This window comes from Panthera leo, chromosome B1, assembly GCF_018350215.1.
Source record: "Panthera leo isolate Ple1 chromosome B1, P.leo_Ple1_pat1.1, whole genome shotgun sequence".
Classification (NCBI taxonomy): Eukaryota; Metazoa; Chordata; class Mammalia; order Carnivora; family Felidae; genus Panthera; species Panthera leo.
The window spans coordinates 144575149-144597854 of record NC_056682.1 but is presented as its reverse complement, the minus strand read 5'-3'; the positions used below and the strand labels follow the sequence as shown (position 1 = coordinate 144597854).

Below are 22706 nucleotides of genomic sequence, written 5' to 3'. Positions count from 1 at the left end.
TTAGGTGCCCCTAGCTTTTTCAATTTTAAAAGAGTCTTTATTAAATATGCTATGGAGTTGAAGGAACATCTGGCGAGATGGTCCCAAGTAGTAGATTCTTATGGTCGTGATTTCATTGTAACAACATCCACCTGAGAGCCATCAGGAAGAAGAAAAATGAGGATATGGTCACGAGCCGTGTCTGCTGGGCTCTGCTGTGCTATCACTGACCACTGCTCTGGAATAAACAACCTCTCCCAGTGCTATCATTTATCCCTTAGTGAGTGCAAACACTTACCTGTTTATTTTTTATTTTCCATCGTTATTCATTACCCTAGCTATGGGGAAAACCTGTTTGCTTTACTAATGTAGGAATTTATTCATGTCAATGAGAATTTACAAAAGAGCAAAGAAACATAATAGAGGTCAATGCTATAGAAAACACGATGGTAACAGTAATATAAATCCAGGACTCTGCCTTCTGAGTGTCTGCAGAAAAATAGCCCCAGCATCTCAGAGTCTTGGCGAAACACAGTTTAGTATAAAGTCCTGAGCTATATTAGTGAGTTAAGCTGCACCCACTCAGATCAACAAAAATGACAGTTAAGAACACAAACTGAAATTGGGTAAATCTCGGCTCCAATTCTAGCTCCACCAATTCCGAACTGTATAAATCAGGGTTATATTATTTAACTTTTTTGTGTCTGTTTCCCACATGTGGGAAATGAGGATCATGATAGATGTCTCATAGGTTCTTGAAAGGCTTAGAAGAAATGATATACTTGAAACTCTTGGCCCATGGTAAGTGCTGGATAAATGGCAGCTTTATGATTAATCCAATTCCTAAAATCTAAACTCCTTTTCACTTCTATTTTTTATTCGACTAGTAATCCTGGTAACAAAACTTGAAGTGGAAGTTTATTAAAATGTCTTAAGTGAGCGCTTTTTCCCAATTCCGAAACAATACTGAAATTACCTATTATTACAAAAATAGTAAAAAACACAGACTAACATTACAAACAAAAAGTAAATACATTATTTAAAATTCATTTCTCCTGACTGTTTTCCTGAGACACATTCTGTCCATTTTCGAATGAGCAAGGCATTTTGCAGCTTGCACCAGCCTGGAGTGAACCTCATGGCCTGGAGAAATAAGGGAAAAGAGAGCACGCTAATTAAAAGAAAAAAAAAAATAATCTAGAGCCAATAGTTTTGTTTTCCATTCATTAATGATTAGCGTCATCCTGTAATAACTTAGGGGAACATACGATTTCTCGATAAGCATTTACTATACCCCACACACCCACTGGGTGTTTGGTGGGGGGGGGGGGGGAAGGAGATGCTTTACGCTGCTGGCAGAGCTAGGGAAAGTCACTGCTCTCTCTTGCTGGCTATGAACAAGGAAGCATGTGGCTCCCATTGCTACTGCCATGACTTAAGGGGAACCGGCCAAGGATGAAGCCAACTCTTCGGTGAGCGAGCAGAAAAACAGAAATAACGTTTCCCCGTGTGGGAGCCTCTCGTTCACCGAAGTGTGCAGAGTACCGTTCCTCCGGACTGCCAGTTCACATGAGCCAACACATTTCCTTCATTTGAAATCCTTTCGATTGGGTTTGACGCTATCACAGCCAAACTACCCTAGCCGATTGTACGAGCCCTGATCCATTTGCCCCCTTGGAGCCATTCTTTGTCCTGCTCTGAGCTCCCGGGGGGGCTGACACATCACAAGGGCCCCCTTGTCCCCTGGATCCTCATTGGGTTTGGCTAATGGGAGGCTCCTGCTGAAGATCTGAAGCAGGTGGTGAGACAGTTTGGGAAGTTTTTTTTCTTCATTTGCTCCTCTTCCTTGTTGAGGTTCCGGCAGTGACTACTTCTAACCGCAGGTACAGCTCCTACAGAGTATAGGCCCTCTGGTGGCCAGCCTCTCAGTGCCAAGGTAACCTTCCGGGGCCCTTCCAGGCAGGGGAGGGGAGCAGCCTCCTGCCAATGTTAGGTTCCAGGAGCCTTGAAGTTCCTGTGGGTCCCTCAACCCTGCCCTCCCAGTCCCTCAATAAATCTTCCTGTTCGATCCTGCTGGGATCCTAACTGATGTAACGTTGAAAGGGCTTAGAACAGCGTTTGGCCTATGGTAAATGCTATGTAATTGTGGTTATGATTAAAACGTAACTATTATTTTTTTTCTTCAGTGTGAGATATTTAAGCTACAATACCTCTTCCTTGTGCCCAAAAGCAAGGAAGAAAAAAATATAAAGTCACCACCACAACCATGTACAATTAGAAAGCAGGTTGATTTCAGTAAACTAGAAAAAGTGTATAAAAGTCCTCTTTCTGCATGCCTGTCAATGTGGTAACATGCAAAAGAAAGATATGAGAGTCTTTCATTTGGCTTCAGATTCTATGAAAAAAATCAATTTACTTTCAGATGTTTCTAAGCATAATTAAATTCGAATCATTGATTTACTACATAAAATTAAGCCCAATCTCACCTGGTAACTGTCACTTGAATAGTTTCTTGCCTACCAAATTTTTCATACTTACCATTAAGCAATACTAGTTTCTTGAATATCTTCATTTATTGGAGTTATATCTTTACCAAGAGTTTCCATTTCTTCTTCCTTCTTTCTTCTTTTGCGACGCCTCCGAAGAGGGCTTGGAAGATAAGGTGTTAGAAGTTAGTATGGACCTGTTAATTCATATGAACACAAAATTAACCATCAAGAGGGCCTCTGATCTTATTTCTAGATGGTTAAAAATTGGTAGGTTCATTTTTTTCTTAACTATTTTAAGTTCTCTTTTAACCTGTCTCTTTTTCTAGGCTCCCATGATAGCCACAGTAGGCAAAAGTGTGAATAGAGTTACCAAAATAGAAAGAATAGGGTACCTGGCTGTTGATGGAGCTTGGTTAGCACAAGAAAAATGTTCAGGACACGTCATTTTACAAAACAGACTAATAAGCATTGTGTAGTATGTGAATAAGGAATAACACAAATTGGAAACAGATATAAGAAAACCAAGAGGGTGAAGACAGCCTCAGGATTTGTTAATTAAGCTTATAGATACATTAAAAAATGTGTTAGATCCTCTGGGTTATAGTCCAATTTCTTAAAGTATAATGCAAAATTGATGTCATAATTAATTTTCTCAGATCTGCCCAAATCTGCTGTTATAAAAGCTCTTTTTTTTTTTTTTGCCATTTGGAAGGTAAAAAAATTTTTTAAATACCCTGCAATTTTATAGCTACAAGGAATCTTACAGATTACCTGGCTTAACCTTTCTGTTTTACAAAAAATAAAATTCAAGTTTAAAGATGTTAGGAAATTTGTCCAGGATCCCAAAGATATTGAATAGCAGAGTTGGGATAAAAATCCAAGACTCTAGAGTCCTAGTAGCTACGCTGAAGTTTTTCTGTGAAGAAAGGAGTCACAGGACACCCTCTTTGGTGTGCCCAGTAGCCCAAAAGTAAAGGGAGAAGTTCAGGAGGCTCAACTAGCTTCGCAAGACAAGAACACAGCATGTTAAAAAAAGTCTTTTTAGCATACTGTGTCGGAGTCGTTAAAAAAAGTCTTTTTAGCATACTGTGTCGGAGTCCCCGACTGATACAAATTTTGATAGCTTCAGGAAAGAAACTAACTTAAGTGTATCAAAACACTGTCTCAGAGAAAAAAATCAAGGTGTTTCTTGATTTCCAAAGTTGTGGTACATCATGAAAAGTAAAAACAAGAAAACCAGTGCAATCATCTTTTGTAAATAAAATCCATTATTTTACGGTGGCCAAGGGGGGAAAAAATGTTTTTGTGTGTTTATCTCTACCTTCCTAAGTTACTGGGTCATGATACAATGTAAGGTAATAAAAGTCTTAGTTTGCCTGCTAACAAACCCACATAAAACATGATTGACTTTAAGACTACATAGCTGGCTTTTTTTATTAAGATGTAGTTGAAACATAACATTGGATTAATTTCAGGTGTACAATGATTACATATATATATATATATACACACACATATATATATATACACAAATACATATTACATATATGGCAAAATGATCAACACAGTAAGCTTAGTTAACATCTGTCAGCACACACAGCTACAAAATTTTTCTTCTTGTGATGAGAACTTTTAAGATCTACTCTCTTAGCAACTTTCAAATATACAATACAGTGTTGTTAGCTACAGTCGCCATGCAGCACATGACATCCCTAGGACCTATTTATCTTATCCTCCAGCTGGAAGTTTGTACCTTTGATCACCTTCATACTTTTTGCCCTTCTTCTTCTTCTTCTTCTTCTTCTTCTTCTTCTTTTAATGAAGAGTTTTATACATATTTTATTTTTAAAAAATGTTTTTAATGTCTGTTTATTTTTGAGACGGAGAGAGACAGAGTATGAACAGGGGAAGATCAGAGAGAGAGAGAGAGAGAGAGAGGGAGACACAGAATCTGAAGCAGGTTCCAGGCTCTGAGCTGTCAGCACAGAGCCTGACACAGGGCTCGAACCCACAAACTGCGAGATCACAACCTGAGCCGAAGTTGGATGCTTAACCAACTGAGCCACCCAGGCGCCCCCACATTTTATTTTCAATGATAATAATTATGCTCAGTAAAATGACAAACGCCGTATATCATGTGTTTCATTGTAAGTAGACACTTCGCTGTAAGTGATTTATTTCAATCATAACAAAAAGGAAAGAAGAAAGATTGGAAGGAGGGAAAGAAGGCAAGAAGAAAAGAAATCGCAAAATAAAAATTTCTCAGATTTCCTTAAAATGATACTAAAAAAAAAAATACTTACTGACAGCATGTGCAGACACCGACCACCAAGATGATAAAAATCACCATAACTACTATCAGACAAATCACCAAAATCTGCCCTCTATCTCCTCTGAGGTAAAACAAGTCAACTCGCTCACATCTTGCCCCAGTGTAGCCTTCATCACAGCTGTGAAAATAAAACAACAAGGGAAACCGTGCAAGACTTTTAAGAACCTCTACTATTTCTTTTTTTGAAGGAACTAACACTGTTGTCATTTACTGGAATTAATAAAGGGCTCAATTCCTTTAAAAAAAAATTTTTTTTTTTCAAATAAAGCTGGATACCGCTGTGTTCACAAGTAATTTCACTTTCTTTGCTTCGCTGAAAGCCTGTCATCACTTGAACATTCGCAACATGGCTAATTTAAACAAACAGAGGCAATCACAATTTACTAAAACTTACTTTAAAATTTTAGATTCTGAGTTGGAAAGAGAGGAGATGGCAAAAATCCCTCCGTGGTGCCCCCAGGCGCTTAAATACCGCCATGACAAGGAACTCAAAATCCCCACGACCGCCCATGTCATTGGAGGGCAGTCAATGTGCCCAAGTCCTCCTGCTCCAAACTGTTAGAAATTATACTGTTTCATGTGATCACACGCGGTAACGTGTGTGAAAGTTCATAGACCGATAGCCTATGAACTACATAGAAAGCTCCGTAAATGTTCTTCCACGGGATTCCTTTCTCTCTTTTAACTGCCACCCACCAGTTCTGATTCTTCTGCTCACAGTGGCCACAGATTACGTGATGCTCTTCACCCCTCCAACTAAAACCCCCCCAAAACACAATAGGTCTTGTCCTCTCCAGCTCCTTTATTTGATGCTCAGAGGCCCATTTTCAGACGTGCATACCGTTCCCTCCACTGTCCTGTAAATGGCCCCTTTCTCTGTGGCCCTCATAAAGTGCAGTGGCCACAAGTCAAGGAATCTCCAAGAGTGACTTTCACTCTCCTCCATCTCTCAACATTTTATCGATACAGCCTTAGGATTTACCCCAACCCGGCAGATTCCCTTTGTCCAAGCCAAGGCTTGTCTGAGCAACACTCAGCTAAAGGCTCAGTGATTTGGGGACTATCCACAGTATTCTCTGAATCCCATTAGATGCTTAAAAGGTACGTAAGAAGTTTGAGGACGCTGCAAAACTGAAATCATATGTTGTAACATCAGTACCTTTGCATTAGCAAATATCTTCCCTTTTTTCTCCTCAGACTCATTCAAAACAAAAGAGATAGTGGTCATATACATAATTGCTTAAATCCCCAAAAGATGAAATCCTGTTTCTTAAAAAGATTTCTGTGTTATCTTGGTTGTTTATTTATTTAGTTATTGTTTTATTTCGTTCTCTTTTTTTTGTTTTTGCAAGAAAGGATCTACTGCCAGATCATTTTCTGGTTCGTGTTTGACAAGAGCAGTGCAGTTAATTCCCACAAAGCCTATCCTGCACAAGGAAGGAGATCCCATAATGCCAACATTATCGCTGATATAATGCTTGAGACAACAGCACGAAGAAACATCTGGCGTGGTCACATCCATACAGAAAGGTGACGATCAGTGCAAGCTGTAGAGAAACGATACCTGATGGCGTCTATTGCAAGAAAACCCCCGCATACGTGAGGAAAATTCCTTCCTGGCAAGGTCAAAATAACAGGAAGAGAGCTTAGAAAGATCTTGAAACATCAAAAATCTCTTGCACATAGAACTGGAACTGGTGGGGAGAATCACTTTTTATTGCGTGTGTGGGAGGGAGATTTTTTTTTTTTAAAGAGTTTTTTTTTTTTTTTTTTAAGGTCATAATGAAAATCTTACCAATATATAGAGTCTCTTCCAATTAGCTTAAGGGCTTCTCTAACACATTTACTAAATCTGGCATTTTTAAACAATAAATTTGCCCATAAAATACACAGAAATTACTTGCTGCTCTTTTAGAATGTTTTTTGTCTTTTTTTTTTTTTTTAATTATTATTATGGCTCTGGGTTCAGTGGTGTAGCCATGCTTTAATTGAATTTCTCAGTAAGCAGGATTTCCTGCAAAAGCTATAACCCAATGAGGCCAGGCCAGAAGGCCAACCTTTGCACAGGCAGTTACCATGGCTCTCATGTTATTTCACTTCTCATCAAACCAATAACATGTCAGCTAATGGTCATTTCAATGGGAAAAGAAGAGGCAAAGACTCCAAGATCCTAGCAGATGTTTATGAAATGCTGAGTAGCTGAATACATCAGTTTTTATTTAGTGAACATCTTATAGCATTTAAAATCACTTTTAAAGACACCCATGACCCTTCAGGATTCTGAAAAATCAGAGTTAGGATTACTGTCCTGAAATAATCACCAGACACGGTTGTAAGGGATTTGTAACTATTAAGTCAACTGATCCTTCCAACAACCTCTGAGGTAGGTGTCGTTATTAACCCATTTGGAAGGTGGAGAAACTGAGAGTATAGAGAAATTCAGATTCAAACTGTTTGACTCTCAAGTTGATGCCCCAAGCACATGAAATACTGCTTAAATGAACTGTACCACATAGATACGTGAAGATATGTATCTGGAAAGAAATCATTCCCATTCCAAGAAAATACTAAGAAGACTAAGGGGATTTGAGTTATTTGAGATGCACACTTTTTTTTTTTTTAATGTAAAAGCAGGAGTCCACAAACTCCTGTAATTCCAAGCAAAAGGAGATACTTGTGCTTTTCCAAGCTAGCGGAGTCACCAATGGCAACACAGCTTTGCCCGAATCTGTGCTATGACCAGTCACCTAAAAGGTCAGGCCCAGGTCACATACACCCTGCTCCTCAGCAGTACAATTTATGGAACACCTACTCCGTGCTGGGTACGACAGAAAGTATTTTTGCTTAATGAATTCTCCTGCTTTATTTTCAACACTTAAGAAGGAGATATTATTACCCCCTTTTACAGATGATAAAACTGAGGCTCGGGAAGGGTAACTGACCTGTTGTTAGCAGTTCTTCTGGTACAAACAAAACCTTAACTTGGGTCTACCTGGCTTCAAAATCTGTGTGCTGGCTTCTCTGCTCTTCTCCTTGCTATTGATTCTGCACCATTTAACCACAAAGAAGCTGTTCCTGGCTCAGAGTAAGGCCTTGGTGTTGTCAGCGTAGCATTCGATGCGCCATGCTAGAGGGACTTCTTCATTTATTCACCATTCATTTCCTGAGCACCTATTAAAATTCTGACACTGCGCTTGGCACTGGGACACAAAAACGAATACGCCCCGAGACCCGCCTCTGGGTGCTCGCAGACACGGAAGGGACACTCACAGGGACCAACAGCTATGCTCCAGAGGAAAAGAGCTTTCATGGAAGGGAGACTAAATCTCAGAGACAGGACGTCTAACACACCTGAGTGTGTGTCTGAGAAGAGGGAAGTCAGTGCAGGGATCCAGGAGGAGCTGAGGTCTGAGCTGCATCCAAAACATCAGTGCGAATAAGCTTTCCAGACTAGCAGAGCTTGTGTGATAAACCGTGGAAAGGAATGTGGGATTTCAGAGGAACAGCTGGGAATATGGTGAGAGATGTGGCTAGAAAGGTAAGCCGGAATCAGAGGAGCTGTGGAGACCATGGAAATGAGTTTTAACCTCACACTGAAGGGGACAAGCTGTGTATCGATCTTAGGCAGGGAGATTACATACTGCGGTTTTCATTTTAGAAGGCAGCAGGATTAAAGGACAATAAATCTGCAGACGTAGGGACAAGTTAGATAAATGTACTGGGTTAAAGGGCATTAATATTTTCAAAACGCAATATATTCTTCTAAGCCAGTGAGCAATTAGAGGAAATTAAAAAAAAAAACAACTCTATTCTTTCCCAACACACAGCATACACACACACACATTTCCCTTATTTCCTTACATTAGCAATTCTTATCCCCTCAAAGTATTATCCAGTATATTTATTTTTAAATTAAATTTAATTATAATTAAATTTTTATGAAGTCCATGACCCTTAAATGTTCCACTAAATTAGGGTTCCGAGTCACTGTTTTGAGACACTTATGAAAACAAATATATACCGAGGGAACGACACATAAAAACATAAACATTCTACAAACTTTAAGTCAAAATTATAAACAATCACCCTGCTCATCTTTCAGAAAAGGTCTCAGAGAACACCTAGATATGTCTTCAGATATCCTAGAAGGATATCTCTTTAGAAGAAAATAGAGGATATCCTCTCTAGATATCCTAGAAGGATATCTCTTTAGAAGAAAATAAATATTTTGTAAGTGCAAAAAAGTTGTTTGTGCCTGAATAAAAACTAAACTTGGAATCAGTCTACTAAGAGGCAGAAAGAGCACTTTTCTTCCAATTCCCTTCTGTAATAAACAGGCTTTGCAAATAAATCTCTGCTTATAAGCAGGACTAATTTCCTTGTACTTAATTGACACCTGCAAAAGTAACTTTTAATTTGGCAGAAAATCCTTCATATTTACATTAACTGCAAACCACCTAACACATTCCAGAAGAATTTGCTTCCATTCAAACCATCTGGGAGATGAATGGAGCTGAAAAGCATCCTTAACACTGGACAGAAAGTTCTGCTTGCTTGCGTAAGGCAGCAGAGGACACAGCCTGGGAGCTGATCTGGGTTCTCGCAGGCTCCTATTTCAGAAGGAAAGTGTGTGTCAGTTTCTCCATAAGTGGCTGCAGAAAGGGTCCCTAAACAAATGGCCGAGGGCAAGACCAGGGGAGCTGTGTCCTGACACAGAGGACTCGGTTAGCTCAGACTTCCCGGCGCTGTCAAGTCCACAGCCAGCACTGCTCTGCAGCCCTCTGCCTGCTGGCTCAGGGGTCCACTTACACGCAGGAGGGCGTCTGCTCGGCCACCACGAAGCGACATCTCCCTTTGATGCAGTAGTGCTTGTATTGCTTGGGGCACCGAGAGAAGTGGCCTTTCCGCTTCGATTGCATGGTGGTAGCTGACAAATGAGAAAAAGCCCAATAAATCAACTCACTTTAGATACACATTTATTTCTACGTGGAATCATATTCCCCTCTTTGCTGCAGGTTTTTCAATAGGAGATACTCCTATAGAGTATCCCTTTCTTTCAACACTGGGATAAAAGCCAGACTTTTGTGGTCCCCAAATAGCTCTATCAATAGGGTGATGGGGATCTTGGTGGGAATGTTTCATATTTAATTTTTTTTTAATGTTTATTTATTATTGAGAGACAGAGAGAGACAGAGCATGAGCATGGGAGGGGCACAGAGAGAGGGAGACACAGAATCCGAAGCAGGCTCCAGGCTCTGAGCTGTCAGCACAGAGCCCGACACGGGGCTCAAACCCACCAACTGTGAGATCATGAGATGAGCCGAAGTCGGATGCTTAACCAACTGAGCCACCCTGATGTCCTGGGAATGTTTCATATTTTAACAAAGATTGGTGCCCAACCTACCTCTTAGAAACCTTGGTGTTGTTTAAAGGGGGAAGCATAGTTTTTGTGAGAGAAGGCTATTCTTTCTGTGAAGGTTATCGGAGCCATGGGGCACATGGCATTAAAAAAAAGAAAAAGCCTTTTTTCCCCTTCCCTTCCTTTCCCTTCCCTTCCCTTCCCTTCCCTTCCCTTCCCTTAAACATGCATGTAGCAGTAACCAAGTGCTAGATACTGATCATCTTCTCTCTCTCTCTCTCTCTCCCTATATATATATATATATATATATATATATATATATATACACACACACACACACACATATATATGTAACTATCATAACTATAACTATATATATAGTATGTAGTACTTATATACATATATCTACTATATATAGTACTACTATATATAGTTATAATAGTTATATACATAATAGTTAATATATAGTAACTTATTTAATGCTCGTAACAGCCTTGTGAGGTAAGCATCATTCTTATCTGCTATTTATGGATGAACAAAGCACAACACATGGAGGCTAAGTCATCTTCCAAGATCACACAGCTAGGAAGTGTCGAACTGAGACTCAGACCCAACAGATCTTGCCCCGGAGTCCATGCTCTTGACCTCTCCACTCTGGCACTCTGCCAAGTCAGCCGTTCAGCAGGTAGCTGTCATCTGCTCTCAGCCTGATGCATCCAGAAGTCACGCTTGCCTAATGGGAGATTCTCCCTCTCATTTAACCCCTCAATGGTTTCTCTTGCTCTAAAGAAAGAGGAAGATACTGGAAGCCTCATATCCCGGATTTTGATCCTGCTCTGACTTCCTTGTCTTACCATTTAGAGTTTTCATTGCCTAATTTTTCAACTAGGGATGGTGATATGTAAGTTTCTCCCATCCGTGCATGTAGAAGGTTTTAATAAGTAAGGGTTGACAAGAGTAACGGTACAGAAATACTGACTTGCTGTTTCCTGTGCTGATTCACACCGGACATGTGCCCACACCCAGAGCCAACAGCTAACTAGCCAGCTCCAGCCCAGGGTTGGACTTTTTCACATTCATGCTATGACCAACAGCTTACAGACTCAGCCACCTGTGAAGTCAGAAGGACCGTGATGTTCACTTCAGAAGGGCATTTCACACGCACCTGGCATCTGAGTGATATTAATAGTAATGACTGCTAAACTTCTTAATTAGTATTATAAAAAGAGCACAAAAAATCCCCAGGGCAACCAGAGGGAGGAATTGCCAAGAACTTCAGATGATCTATACACAGCAAATTCTCGCAATGCCAGGTCACAAAGTTTCAATTCCCACAATGCCAGGTCACAAAGCTTCAGGGGGTGGCAGGATGTTGCTGAGGAACTGGCTGACCTGGTTTTGGATGGTGACTTGATTACCAGCTAGGCTGACAGCTTCTACACGCCAGACATTTGCTCCCACGCATACCGGTCAATGGGACTCTTACCGAAATTTCTTCCGGAAATAACTCCAAAGTGTCTCAAAAACAAAGATCTGTAGGTTTTGGCAAATAAATGTATTGGCCAACTTTCATGCCTACTTTCTATTTCCAGAGCCCTGTAGTGAGCACTGGAAAACATCAAAAGAATGAAGCATATCTTGTCTATCTAAATTAGAACAATAGAACAACAACAACAAAAAAAGGCAACAAAATAAGCAACCAACCCGTAAAAACAACCATAGTAACCGCAAAGATAGTTGTGGCACACTGGAAACAGGGGAAGGAAAGAACATCAGATGAGGAAGGAAAAATCGTGTCTTATTTTCAGCTCTGCCTCTCCTTCGCTGGATGGGTCCGGGCAAGCTTATGAAGCTGTCTGAGCCTCAGTTTCCTCACCTGTACCCTGAAGATGATAGCATCTACCTCAAAGGGCTGTTGAGGAACTCAAATAAAGAGTGCATGCACAAGTTCTTAGCAGAGTACCCTGCACAATAAAGTCCTCAGTAAATGAGTTGATTCTAGAATCTTCAAGATCTTAGTAATTCCAAGAGAAATGTTGTATCATTACAAAGAGCACTTATTTAATTAAAGAAAAAGTTCTGGGAAATGGTTTTTGTTTTTTTGGTTTTTTTTTGCTTGTTTGTTTTAGGAGGAGGTAAGCAATCTATTCAGCTATGGAGAATGCTAGAAGCAAAAACTCAAGGTCAGGAACATGCAAGCCTCATCATGTGGGGAGTGGGAGGCAGATTTAATGGAAATGGAGGGGAACAGCCAAGGGGGTCTGTGAATGGAAGTTAGAGTCATCAAATGGCAGTAGGCTGAAGTGTTTACATTTGAACTACAAGGCAAAGGAGAGCTGAAGACGGTTCTCGTGAATTAAATTAAATGGTATATGTAAAAACGACATTTTTCAGTGTATTAGGTAGGAATCTGCAGGCTGAGTTAGAGTAGGAAGATGCCAAGAGCAAGGAGAAAACCAAGGCATGCCTGAGCCATGCAAATATATGTGATGTGGGCCTGTGGGAGGGGAACCGAGGTCAAGGAGATGAATTTAAGAAGCAGTAAGACTTAGTCACGGATCTGCTGTGATCCAGGAAGGTCCTTCCTACTTTGCAAAGCATACCTGACTTTAAATATAAGCCATATGGCTCCGTATCCTGAGCTTTACTAATTTCTCTAGTGGTTACGTCCCTTTAAATGTAGCTGCCCTTTTAATAAACATCATACAGAGCATGATCCCAAAAAGTGCCTTAACCGGCAGCTGCTGGGTGCAGGGATTTGACCAGCCTCAGCCCATCCAAGCAGCACAGATCCATGCCAGGGAAATGGTTGCCAGGCACTGTTCGGATCATTCCCAGAGCTCTCTCCTTTGCCAAATAAACATGATCTTAAATATTCCCAGCATTATTTGGATTTGAAAACCCTTCCATGCCACCACGCAGAAAATGTCCAGTGATTTCTCTATGGAACTTTAAAACGTGGAAAAAAAAAATAATACATCACACATACTGCCCCCTCCCCAAAACAGATGGGATCATCTCAGTTCTCTGATGGAAATGAGAAGGATTATCAGCATACCCTCTTTCAAAATGCACCTAAAATTCCAGTTGCTTTCGTCTAATATTCATCAAGGTCACATTATCTGAAAATTGAACAACTGTGAAATCTAACATTTTCTGCCTATCATGAGACCCGATGACATAGGGCAGAGGATGGCAAAATCTGTCCTTCCATTCCAGAGATGCTTATCAAGAAGGAAAAGTTAATCCTATGACAAAAGAATGATTAGTCCCATGTATTGTGTTTCTCTGTTGAGAAGTGAATCGCCTGGTCCGGAAAATGCGACATGAAAATTCCCCTGATAATGGGGGTGCTGGAACTTAGTTGTTCTCCCCCCCCCCCCGCCCCCGCCACCCTTACTCTTTTCTAACCCCTGTTTCCAAAACCAAAGCATTCTCTGGGATTGAGTCTTTCCCACAAAATCGCACTGGAAAACTACACCCACTAGCAGGCCAGGTTGCAACACGTTCTCCTAAGTGAATGGGCCCCACATTACTTGTGGGGTAATGTATCTCAATCTCTTCTTGAGATGCCATATTCCAAAGATGCTAAAGCCAGTTAAATAAGGAAATACTAGGGTTACTGCAGATAGGTGTACGTCAAAACCTAATTCTAAGCGAGAGCGTCTTTCTTCCATCATATGGGCAGACAGACAAGAAGTGGTCATCTTTCTTGAATCCTATGAATAGTTCGATGAGACGTGAGATTCTCTTGGGCCAAACTAAATTGGAGGAATATAGCACACACTCAAATGACTTGGTTTAAATGTGGAATTTTCCTCAGATGGATGAATGGTTTGATTAAACAGTATGGCTCTCTAGTCTTTCTTGTACATAACTCTTATTCTCAAACCAAAACAGGCCTTGTGATGCTTTTCTGCTTAAAACCCCTCAGAATTGGGGCACCTGTGTGGCTCTGTCCGTTAAATGCCCAACTCTGGATTTTGGCTCAGGTCACGATCTCACAGTTTGTGAATTTGAGCCTTGCATCTAGCTCTGTGCTGATGGCACGGAGCCTTCTTGGGGTTTTCTCTTTACCACCGCCCCCCCCCCCCCACTCGTGCTGGCTCTCTCTCTCTCATTCAAAATAAATAAACTAAAAAAAAAAAAAAAAAACTCCTCAGAATTGACACATTAGGTTTATTTTTCATAAAATGTTCACTTACTTACTCTAGTTGTGCTCGTTACAAATCCATTTAATGATTTTATAAATATTAATATCAGCAGCTCTTCTAAAATCAACTCTAAGGGTAATATACAATTATTATAAAATTACAATATACAATTATTTTATGTAATTCTCATTACAATGTGGATAACCTCATAGTATCTCTAACCCCCTATTAAATACATAGTTAAATCTCTGTGCGAGAGATTAAAAGGAGGTGCTAAATTTTGAGATAAAAGTCCCATAAGTGTTAACGAAGACAGAGAGGAAGTGAAACAAATACCTATAAATTTATCTTCCCACATAGCTATCTGACCTTAAAAAGGGAACAGGTAGGGGTGCCTGGGTGGCTCAGTCAGTTGAGCATCTGACTTTGGCTCAGGTCAGGATCTCACAGCTCATGAGTTCGAGCCCCACGTTGGGCTCAGTGCTGATAGCTCAGAGCCTGGAACCTGCTTCGGATTCTGTATCCCCCTTTCTCTCTGCCCCTCCCCCTGCTCATGCTCTGTCTCTCTGTCTCTCAAAAATGAATAAACATTTTTTTAAAAAGGGAACAGCTAATGTACAGAAGAGTTTAAGTAGTCACAGAAAAATTTGAAGAAAAATTTCTTCCTACTCCATGAAGTAGAACCTAAGCCTTTAATCTAGTCCTTGGCTTCCTGGCAACTTCTCAATATGAGTTTCCTCACTTTACAACCGTGTTAAAGCCAGGAGGTGAGAAGAAATTTTTTATTTTCTAAGTTAATTTTCCGTCGTATCTTGCCCACTCTCTCCCTGAGACAGGGGAAGGTAAATTCACAATGCCCTTGAAGAAGTGCAAAATTTGAAAATTTCTCTTATTTGAGGATTACCATTTGGTTTCATATCCAATGCCATTCCCTACAGAAATGTAAAAGAATTCGTTACTCCAGGAAAAGAAAAATAGATCTCACAGATGTCCTTGCTAACCCTCCAGAATATGTTCATATAGGGGGCTAATCAGAATAGGTCAGCATGTGTTTTAAACAGGAGGATTAGGCCAATGATTTCTCAGCTTACAGGAGTGGGCCCTCACTTAGAGCTGTCCTTTTTCAATGCTGATTCGAAGGGGTACATGCACCCCAATGTTTATAGCAGCACTATCAGCACTAGCCAAAGTATGGAAAGAGCCCAAATGTCCATCGACTGACGAATGGACAAAGAAGATGTGGTGTGTGTATACAATGGAATATTACTCAGCGATCAAAAAGAATTAAATCTTGCCATTTGCAACAACGTGGTTGGAACTAGAGGGTATTATGCTAAGTAAAGTAAGTCAGAGAAAGATAAATATCATATAATTTCACTCATGTAGAATTTTAAGAAACAAAATATATGAACATAAGGGAAGGGAAGGAAAAATAAGGTAAGAGAGGCAAACTATAAGAGACTCCTAAATACAGGGAACAAACTGAGTGCTGCTGGAGGGGTGTTGGGGGGGATGGGCTAAATGGGTGATGGGCATTAAGGAGGGCACTTGTTGGGATGGACACTGGGTGTTATATGTAAGTGATGAGTCACTAAACTCTTACACTATATCTTAAGTAACTTGGATTTAAATAAAATTTAAAAATCAAAAAATAATAATAATAAAACAAAACAAAACAAAAAAGAGCTGCCCTTTTTCATGCCATCCCTCTAAAGGAAGAAAAAAGAGTTTAGTGTATATGTGTGTGTATATTTGCATGTTTAAAATTATTCATAGCTGAGGGGCAAACAAAGAACAATGAACAGGAAGAAAACTTGTGTTTCTTTTGTTTTTCATGAGTGCCTGTTTTGGAACTCTTATGTATATAATGCCCCCTTTGCTCAGTCTCCTTTTCTGGTTCTTCCCTATATCCCCCAACCTCTAAATTTTGCAATGCATTGGGACTCAGTGCTTTTACATTCCTTTCTGGGCATTTCCTGGTTTTAAATACCGTTATGGTAACAATTCCCAAATTTATGTTTCCATCCCCGATCTCTTCCTTCAGTGTCCAACTGTCCAACCAACACTTGGTTGCCTAACTGGCATTTCAAATGAACACTTCCAAAGGGAACACCTGATTTTCTCCCTCAAGTCTGGTCTTTCTCCATCTCAGTAAATGATACTTTCTTTGTTATTCAGGCCAAATATCTTAGAGCCAGTTTGACTTCCTTCTCTTCTACTATGCATCCAATTCATCAGAAAACTCTATTGGCTGTATTTAAAATGTATGCAGAATCGTCCCTCTATTTCTACTAGTTTGGTCTAAGCCTGACATCATCTCTAGGCTGAAAGTAGTCTCCATGGCAACAACATCTAACTAGTCTCCCTGCTTCTATCCTGTCCACTCTTAACTGTCTAGTCTGCACACAGACACCAGAGTGATGCTATTAAAACTCAAACCTGAAGGCCTTATAATCCCTGGCAAGGCTCTGCATGACATTACTCATTACCTCTCTTTCTGCATTACCTCTCTGACCTCATCTTTGACTATGTTGTTCATTGTTTCATCCTTGGTACCTGGGACAGAGCCTGCTGCAAAAGTATTGATAGGAATGAATAAATTCCTTACTCAAGACAGAAAAGGACAAACTAAAAGTGAAATGCTTAGAGATTGGGGCTATTTGAACATAAAAGAATAAAATCATTTAGAAATAAGAATAACTCCTGTGGGGCCTGGATAGCTCAGGTTGACTGCCTGATGCTTGATTTCAGCTCAGGTCATGATCCCAGGGGTGTGGGATCGAGCCCTGTGTTGGGATATATACTGGGTGTGGAGCCTGCTTAAGATTCTCTCTCTCTCTCTCTCTCTCTCTCTCTCTGCCCCTCCTCTGCTTGCATGCCTGCATGCTCTCTCTCTAAAAAAATTAAAAGATAAAAAATGAAAAAATTGAAAGAAAAAAAGAAAAAAAAAGACCAACTCCTAAAGATGATCTGAACTATTCCTTCATTTTATAGATTACAAATTGATGTCTGAAAGCTTAAGTGACTCACCCACGGTCACACAGTCAATAAGGATAATCTTCTCCTACTCCATATTAATTCCTCTTTAAGAATGTTTTGCCCTTGGGGCGCCTGAGTGGCTCAGTCGGTTAAGCGTCCGACTTCGGCTCAGCTCATGATTTCACAGTTCGTGAGTTCGAGCCCCACGTCGGGCTCTGGGCCGACAGCTCAGAGCCTGGATCCCACTTCAGATTCTGTGTCTCCCTCTGTCTGCCCCTCTGCTGCTTGCACTTGTCTTTTGCATTGTCTCAAAAATAAGTAAACATTTAAAATATTTTTTTTTTTAAAAAAGAACATTTTGCCCTTATTTGGGCTTTACTTTCAAGGACTATTTTTCAGAATTTTCTTCACATATTCAGCATTCTGACCTCCCCCCACGATCCTAGCAGTTTAGCATTGTGATTAACAATACACATTTTGGAGTCAGTCTCTCCAAATTCATGTCAGGCTACTCTGCTTACTGTGTGACCTTAAATGAGCTAAAATTCTTCTGCACAGGATAGAAACAATAGACTGACAAGGCAACCTATAACTGCTATGGGAAATAGTACGGAGTTTTTTAAAAAAATTAAAAACAGAACTACCATACGATTGAGCAATCCTACCTCTGGGTATTTATCCAAAAGAACAGAAATCAGAATCTCGAAGAAACACACATACTCCTATGTTTATTGCAGCACTATTCAATCCACAATAGCCAAGATGTGGAAACAACTTAAATATCCATCAACACATGAATGGATAAATAGAATGTGGTTTACGTAAGCCACGGAATACTATTCAGTCTTAAAAAAGAAGGAAATCTTGCCATTTGCAACAACATGATAGGACCTTGAAAGAATTATGCAAAGTGAAATAAGTCAGTTATAGAAGGACAAATACTACATGATTCCACTTATTAAAGAAAAAAAAAATCCAAACAGCTGAATCCACAGAAGCTGAGAGTAGAATGGTGGTTGCCAGGGGCCAGGAAGGAGGGGGGGGGTGGGAATGAGGAGTCATTATTCACTGGGTATAAAGTCTGGGTCATGCAAGATGAATAATTTCTAGAGAGGTGCTGTACAGCATCTTGCCCATAGTTAACGATCTTGGGTTGTACACTTAAAATTTTGTTAAAAGAGTAGATCTCATGTTAAATAGTCTCACTAAAATAAAAAAAAAATAGGAAACACATTTAGGATAATGATGAGGCAAGTTTTTTAGAACTGTCAGTCACTGGATCATGCAATAACCCCCAAGGGAAATGTGAAAATGCCATCATTGGAGATATTTAAAACCCAACTGAAGAAAAGCACACAAACACATAACATTGGCCTTGTTCTTTTCTCTACGCGAGTGAAAAGACCCACACAAGCATGATCTAAGACACCAACAGATTCCACAGGCTGGAGGCACTTTCCAGACCACCCATTAGCGTGAGGGAAGAAAGCAGAAGACTGGGCTGGAACTGATGGCTCACGTCACGGTGACTTGTTCAGCGTGTTCCCAGCTCAGTTATGACTTCTCCAGGGTGCTAGGACAGGAGCACTTACACCAGGTCACTACCCTCCGAGCTCCAAAACGTTTCCAGGGAATACAGGAATCTCTCTCCCACCTACTTTTAGAATTGGCCTGTGTTGCGTTGTGTTGTGTTGTGTTTTGATTTGATTTGTTTTGTTTTGACTCAGAAACAACCCTGGAGAAGAACAGACCATTGCATCTATAAAGGACAGACAGAACCTTAAAGTAGGAGTCAGCAAACTATGGCTCAAGGGCCAAATCTGGCTCATAGCCTGTTTCTCTAAATAAAGTTTTATTGAAACATATCCAACGCCACTCATTTGCAAAGTGTCAATGGCTGCTTTCACAGTGCAGTGGCCAATTTTGAGTAGCTGCAAAAAAACGCTGCATGGTCCACAAAACCTAAAATACTTATTACCTGACCCTTTACTAAGGCTCACCTTTGCTTTAGACTAACAACTTTGAGAATACTGATTGAAGCATCTCTAGGGCAAAAATATGCAAAAGTCATTCTTCCCTTCTTTTAAGTTATGGAATAGAAAGAAGCTAATTTGAATAGAATATGCCATCTTTGTATGCATCCAGTCCAAAATATCCCATGCCAGAGTCTGGAGCATACACCTGCAATACCTAAAATAATGTAATGATTAAAAATGGAAGCACTAGAATCAGAAAGACCTGTATGAATCCCAGATTTGCAATTTACCTGCTGGGTAGCCTTTGGCAAGTTACTTAATCTTTCTGGACTTCACCTTGAAATAAAGTCAAAAATTTGATCCAGCTCAGAGGGCTCTCACGAGGAGTGAACGCATTACTGTATATAAAGCACTTGGCAGAGAGCCTGGTCCATTATATATGCTCACAAAACTAACCAGTCTTATGATTAGTGTAGTATTAAAAATTAAAACTTAGGGAAATCAACGTTCCAAGACTGAACATGAGGCTGGTAAAACACAAATGCACTGTGTGTTAAGCCTTACCTGCGCAGTTTTCCCCAGGATCTCCACAGAGAAGGCCATCCCTTTCAGGACTTCTGGTTGCATTCCCATCTGCCACAACACAGTGGAGGATCACTAGACCTTCAAGTTCAAAACAGAACCAAACAAGCATGAAAACTTGAAAATTTCCTCAATGCAAAATACTCTATCGAAGCCATGACCCATTTATGAAAATAACAAGCCTGTGCCTTCCATTCCCAAGGCATTCTCCCACAGGAAGGGGGGTGGTACACAGGCCAGCACGTCTCGTTTTTTAAGCTCAATGCCAAAGACAGAATTTAAAAGCCAGCAACACTTGCAACTAAGTATGCATCTTAAGTGAAGAGATTTGGCCATAGCTTGTGAGGGAGACATCACAGAGGCAGAGAAATAAGACTTCTCAACTGCTGCACAAATACACTGATGAATTTCCAGGGAGAATGAATGACAAACCCATGTGGCAACGTACTTTCTCCATTCCAAACAGACTCAGTGTTTCTCTGGTATTAATTAGTGTTTGTACTTCCTTCTTGGGATATGTGAACTAGATATTCAATTTGTGGGAATTATTTGAAAGTTTGAGTTTCCCTCAGCTAAGTATCTCTGTTGTTGAGAAGGACAGGTCTCATGAAAAAATACGGGGGAGAAAGGAATACTGTGTTGTGGTTAGCACAGTTTAGGATACAGTGTGCAGTCCTTGGGTGGACCAGATTTAAGCAAGTCAAATGTAAAAAATGAGATAATCTGGGAAATCAGACCCTGACTACACATTCGATAATATTAAGGAATTGTTCTAGAGAACTTAAAGTGTGCTAATAATATTGTGGTTTAGGTCAAAGAACAGAGTCCATATCTCTTAAAGATATACATTTAAAAACTTATAAATGAAATTAATGTATCCAACATTTATTTTAAAATAATCCAACAAGAGAAGATGGGTGCAAGGGGGGGAGAGAAACTTACAGATTAAACAAGATTGGCCACATATTGATAATTATGAAAGCTGGGTGTTGGCTAAACCAAGGTTTATTATGCTCTTCTATCTACTTTTGTATAAATATATTTAAATATCTATAATAAGTTGGAGAGGGGAGGAGAAGGTAAGGGAGGGCAGATGGGAAAAGATAAGAGGGCTTGGGAGTTAGCTAGTCTTGAGTTCGTGACCTTTTTTGCCACTTTACAGCCATGTACCTTGGGCAAATTTCATAATCTCTCAATTTCCTCATTGCCAAAGTGGAGACAATTATTATCTCTTCTCCAGAGCATTTCTGTGAGGATTCAATCAGGTAAGTATGCAAAGCACTTAACACAGTGCTGGCATGTGACCAATGATCACTTAAATTACTCATTATCATGTAACTGGCAGGAATCAAATAACTTGCCCACTGGGTGTATTGACATTTATCCATCTAGCCAATGGTTTCTAAGCTATGCATCTTCTTTAATTCAACTCAATTCAACAGACATCCATGAGCATCCAGAAACACCCAGGCAGATAGGACATGCTCTACCTTCAAAGTGTTCCAAAGCTAGTAAGGCAAGTAATCAGCCAACCAATTAACCATAATAAGAAGTGAGAGTATTATACCAGAGGACAATAGTATCTAGCAAGTTCAAAGACCAAAAGAGTTTTCAAAAAGAATCAATATAGAGACTTGTTGCTAATTGTCTAATTAGAAAAGTTTAAAAAAAAGGTTGTAACTAGCATTTGAAATAGTGAATAAAAATGGAAAATCAAATCCACTGGTGATGGATACATTGGTACTACTTTTCTGGAGGACAATTTAGTGCTATAGGTTCTAAAAGCAAAAAACTCAAAAAATATACAAATGCTTAAATCCAGTCATTTCATTTCTAGTAATCTTTCCTAAGGAAATAATTGAAGGTACATAAAAAGATTTAGCTGTAAAAATTCTCTATGACATAGATTATAAAAAATTGGAAATTCCCTAAATATCTAACAAGATAGAGTTGATTAAATACACAGAACTGTTTTCATGCAATAAAATACTATTCAGGCATAAATCAAATAGTAATAGAACATTTTGATATATTCCTAAATAAGAGAAATAGGCTATAGAATAATAATGCAGTGTGATCTGTGTGTTTCTCTGCATCTGTGTGTGATAAATGTAAAAAATGTTCATATTGATAGGTAATCAAAAGGTAGGTAATTAAGTACATAGAGTTGCTCACACTGGTTAGGAGACTTTTGCCTTAATTTTCCTTATTTTCATTTTTCAATTTCCTACTAGCATATTTTATCTGTGACAACAACAAAAAAAGGAGTATCTCCCAAATTAAAACAAACAAACAAACAAACAATTTGGCCACCAAATTTCTAGAGTTTTCATATCTTTTATCCCAACCTGCCACCCTCCTTTCAGACTTATAACAAACCAGAAACATACAATCATTTAGCGCTTTCCAAGCACAGGGATTGTATATTTACGCATCTTTTTAACCCTGGTAACTAACACAGAACACAATAGATACTCCACAAATGTTGAAAGAATGAATAATCCATCTGTAAATGAAGAAAACAACTTTCAGATTCAAAGATCCCAGGATCCATTTCTAGTAGAAAATTTCAATCCATGTCTTTATTATTATAAAATAGGTTTAATTCATTTTTAAAATCATACATGGGCTTTCTGCATGGGCAGAATCAGGAAGCCTTAATTCTGGTGTTAATCTATTTTAATGGCGGGAATTTTACTAAAAACCTCTAAATCTTATAGAGATTCAACCTCTGCAAACTGGAGATGACACCATCTCCTCGAGGCTATTGTAAAAATTAAATTAAGTAACATAAGGGGAATCTGGGTGGCTCAGTTGGTTAAGTGTCCAACTTCCACTCAGGTCATGATCTCGCGG

The 22706-nt window shown here is 39.6% G+C and overlaps 1 protein-coding gene across 1 annotated transcript in view; it reads right to left on the bottom strand.

The window, feature by feature from the left end:
• Positions 1–2519: 2519 nt before the first annotated feature.
• Positions 2520–22706, bottom strand: part of BTC (betacellulin) — a 42651-nt gene continuing 22464 nt past the window's right edge. Inside the window, exons 2-5 of the mRNA XM_042933997.1 lie at positions 19833–19931; positions 9610–9727; positions 4772–4918; positions 2520–2628 (exon numbers count right to left, since the gene is read on the bottom strand). Of these exons, the coding sequence (XP_042789931.1) occupies positions 2520–2628; positions 4772–4918; positions 9610–9727; positions 19833–19931 (473 nt within the window). The remainder of the gene's footprint in view (positions 2629–4771; positions 4919–9609; positions 9728–19832; positions 19932–22706) is intronic.